Here is a 2,884-nt window from a genome sequence, read left to right as displayed (position 1 = left end):
AGTAGAAGAACGTGTGGTGTAAGGGAGTCAGTTTATTGTGTAACAACTAACCGTAGGGTTGAAGCTGTGCGTTGTTAGAGTGATACTGGCTGACAATCTCTTACCTTGAGGTAAAAACGACCAGGTGTTTTTTGGAGAGAACTCAGAGGAATAACCCTTCAGCACCGTGTCTATGTTCGGTTTACTTAGATTGAAAACACCTCTTTGTCCGCGGTGAAGTGGGGTTTTCAGTGCGTTTAGTTGTTTGCGTAATTGTGTCGTGTCAAATTTTCTGTTTTTAGGATCCCATATGGCTTGCGGTTCAGTGTGGTTTGATGTCCTTATTGCATTGATGTTGAATTCTTGAATATGTGTGAGCCGGCTAGCAAATGCCTGTTGATAGCTATCAAACTCAGCTAAGTAGAGTGTAACGCAAGTGGTAAAAGTACTTACAAAGCGTCGTAACATGTTGTGACACTAACGCGGCCCGCGGTTGGGTTTCCAGCCGACGTTATATCTAACCAAGCATCTCTTCCACTTGCAATTAAATCATCATTTAATTCAGCAAACCCGTTGTAATCAGTAGCTTGGGGACCATGCTGTTCCACGTCAAGGAACAGTATCATACGCCCATACTCTACTCTCCACGAGTTATTTCCGTTACCCGCAGTAAACAAATCCCTTTCGTTCAGGTATTGGCTACGTGCTGTACTTCTGTTCACCGTGGGGTCGAGAGCGTTGGTTAAGCCTCCGAATACCGTCTTCGTGGTTGACATTCCCGGCAGACAAATTCTGAAAGACCGACCTTCTTGGAGGTAAGAGAATTGTTCCATCGAGCAATGGAAAGGGATCTTGGTTAAAGTCCCGTTAGTGGACATATTGAAATGCAATATCTCGGCCAGGTCGCTGGGAAGAGTCGGTGCGACGATATTTCCTTGGAAGAAAGACGACTCGTGATCTCCATTTTCAGTGATGTCCCAATCAGTGAAGTTTGGTCTTACGCATATTACTCGGGCGTCAAATAGAGAAGCGGTACCATTGAATTCAAGGATTGAATTGCGCCTAGTCTCCTCGGCGACTGGCAGCATTGCACGGATTGTCGGCCAGACCAGAGGAAAATAACAAATGATAGAGCCGCTAAAAAGAGGATGAAAGCGGCAATATTGGTATATACCAGAAATGTACCCAGTCGTTCGTCTATTCTTCGCTCTGAGTAAGGTTTTTCTGCGGGCAAAGTCGTGTTACGGGAACCGTTTTCCAATGAGAAGTTGAGTTGAGTTTGGTTTTTTGTCCTGTCGGGAGGGACAAATGTGGCGGAACTTTCGACATCATTCTCATCGTAGGAAGGAGCGCCAAAGATGTTCTCTGTCGGCGTTTCTGTGTTCTGGATAGAAGAGCGGCTGGATGCAATGGAAAAGAATTTTGGCCGGACCAATTCCTGCAGACTATAGTTTTCTGCGGAACTGGGCATGGCACTGTATAAACGCCGCAATCTCTCTTTGGCCATCACTAAAATTATTCGGAGACAATGTGTTGAGGATGAAAAGATTGTGAAAAGAGCGAGCTTTTAATAGCCAAATGAAATCACAAACTCAGCGAGGCTGCAGTCTCCAACATGTCACCAGAATGGGCACGACTGCTCTCGAAGAACCCCGCAATGCCGAAATCGCGCGGAAGCCAATTTTTCGGATGTTGTGTTTTGAAGTCGTGATTCCCGCGATCAAGCCCGCGTTACACAGCTAGTGCACTATTTACGCAGCTACTTCCTTGGTGTATCGCCTAAAAGAAGGCAACGGTATCTCGTCGGAATTTCGAGTGCTCAGTGGTACCTTATGGTTTTCCGTGAATACCCATCATCAGACCAACTCTGAATGATCAAAACTCAAAAATCTTTCCAAGTTCCATCCAACACTACTTAGTTTTAACATGGACTTCAATACGACATAATATAGTGGAATTCTCTGCATCTCGACCACCAACTTCAGCTTCTTTCAATCGAGCCACTCTTGCAGTTGAAGTACACAAATGCACAGAAATGGTTGTCTCCGGATGTCGGAAAGTACGTGCATTGTCGGGAATCAGACGCGTACTCCTATAGTCCGCGAGCATCCGCAGTGACTTGGCTTCTAGAATCAGCTTAAGCGATACTGCAATACTCACCTCATCTCTGCGTCTAATACCAGCTGTGAAAGTACGCGAGGTGACAAGCGCGATTCCGTGGTACACACATCGTACGATGATCTACGGATATCTCCGCTCACTGTTGGAACGTCAGACAAGGTGTACAGTATGACACGGCAGGACGCGTATCTTCAAGCTGAGAAAAAGGAACTAGGAAGGTGAGTCTGGCCCAGATGTAAAGCGGGCGGTCAAGCACGAGCACATCCTTATCGTCAGCACTATGCGGTGAGGAACGTAAGAACCGCCGCTAGAACTCTATGCGACTGGAAAATGTGTACCTTCTGAGGTTTTCTACGGTCGAAACTCACCTTGACTGTGTTGAGTGGTGCGATTAAGGTGACAGGTTTGTCGGTCGCGTCATGATGAAACGCTCTCAGCTCCGACCGGGTTGGCCTGAGCGTCCGTTCGCATATTTTTCCACCCCGTCGTGCCCGTCGATCCGCCCTGCCGCTCCATCACCACCTTCACTTTGCCGGACTCCCAACCCCTTTAACTGCGTGGCCCAGTTTATCCAGCAGGTTGACGAGGGTGTATTTCTTTTTCTTAATCTCAATCCCAGTTCCTTCTGTGACGCGGCTCGAAGCGAGAGCACCTGACGGCACCGCACCAAACGCAAAACACCGGACGTCCTCACTCTTTCCTTTACACCTCTCCGTCCGGCCAGGTGTACTCCAAGCAAATACGCTAAGAATCCCACCCAAAACTACTATCTCCTCCCCCAAAA

At 47.5% G+C, this 2,884-nt stretch overlaps 1 protein-coding gene across 1 annotated transcript; it reads right to left on the bottom strand.

Moving 5' to 3' along the window:
- Positions 1-142: 142 nt before the first annotated feature.
- On the bottom strand, positions 143-1,486 carry K452DRAFT_312365 (uncharacterized protein; the record flags this gene model as incomplete). Its single annotated transcript, XM_033543550.1, has 4 exons — positions 143-156; positions 186-382; positions 433-1,057; positions 1,165-1,486. 4 exons carry the CDS (start codon positions 1,484-1,486, stop codon positions 143-145), a joined length of 1,158 nt encoding a protein of 385 aa, XP_033393070.1.
- Between the last annotated feature and the right edge of the window lie 1,398 nt (positions 1,487-2,884).

This window comes from Aplosporella prunicola, assembly GCF_010093885.1.
Source record: "Aplosporella prunicola CBS 121167 unplaced genomic scaffold K452scaffold_30, whole genome shotgun sequence".
In the NCBI taxonomy this organism is placed as follows: domain Eukaryota; kingdom Fungi; phylum Ascomycota; class Dothideomycetes; order Botryosphaeriales; family Aplosporellaceae; genus Aplosporella; species Aplosporella prunicola.
Note: the sequence above shows the minus strand (reverse complement) of the source record. Positions and strands in the feature narration are given on the sequence as shown.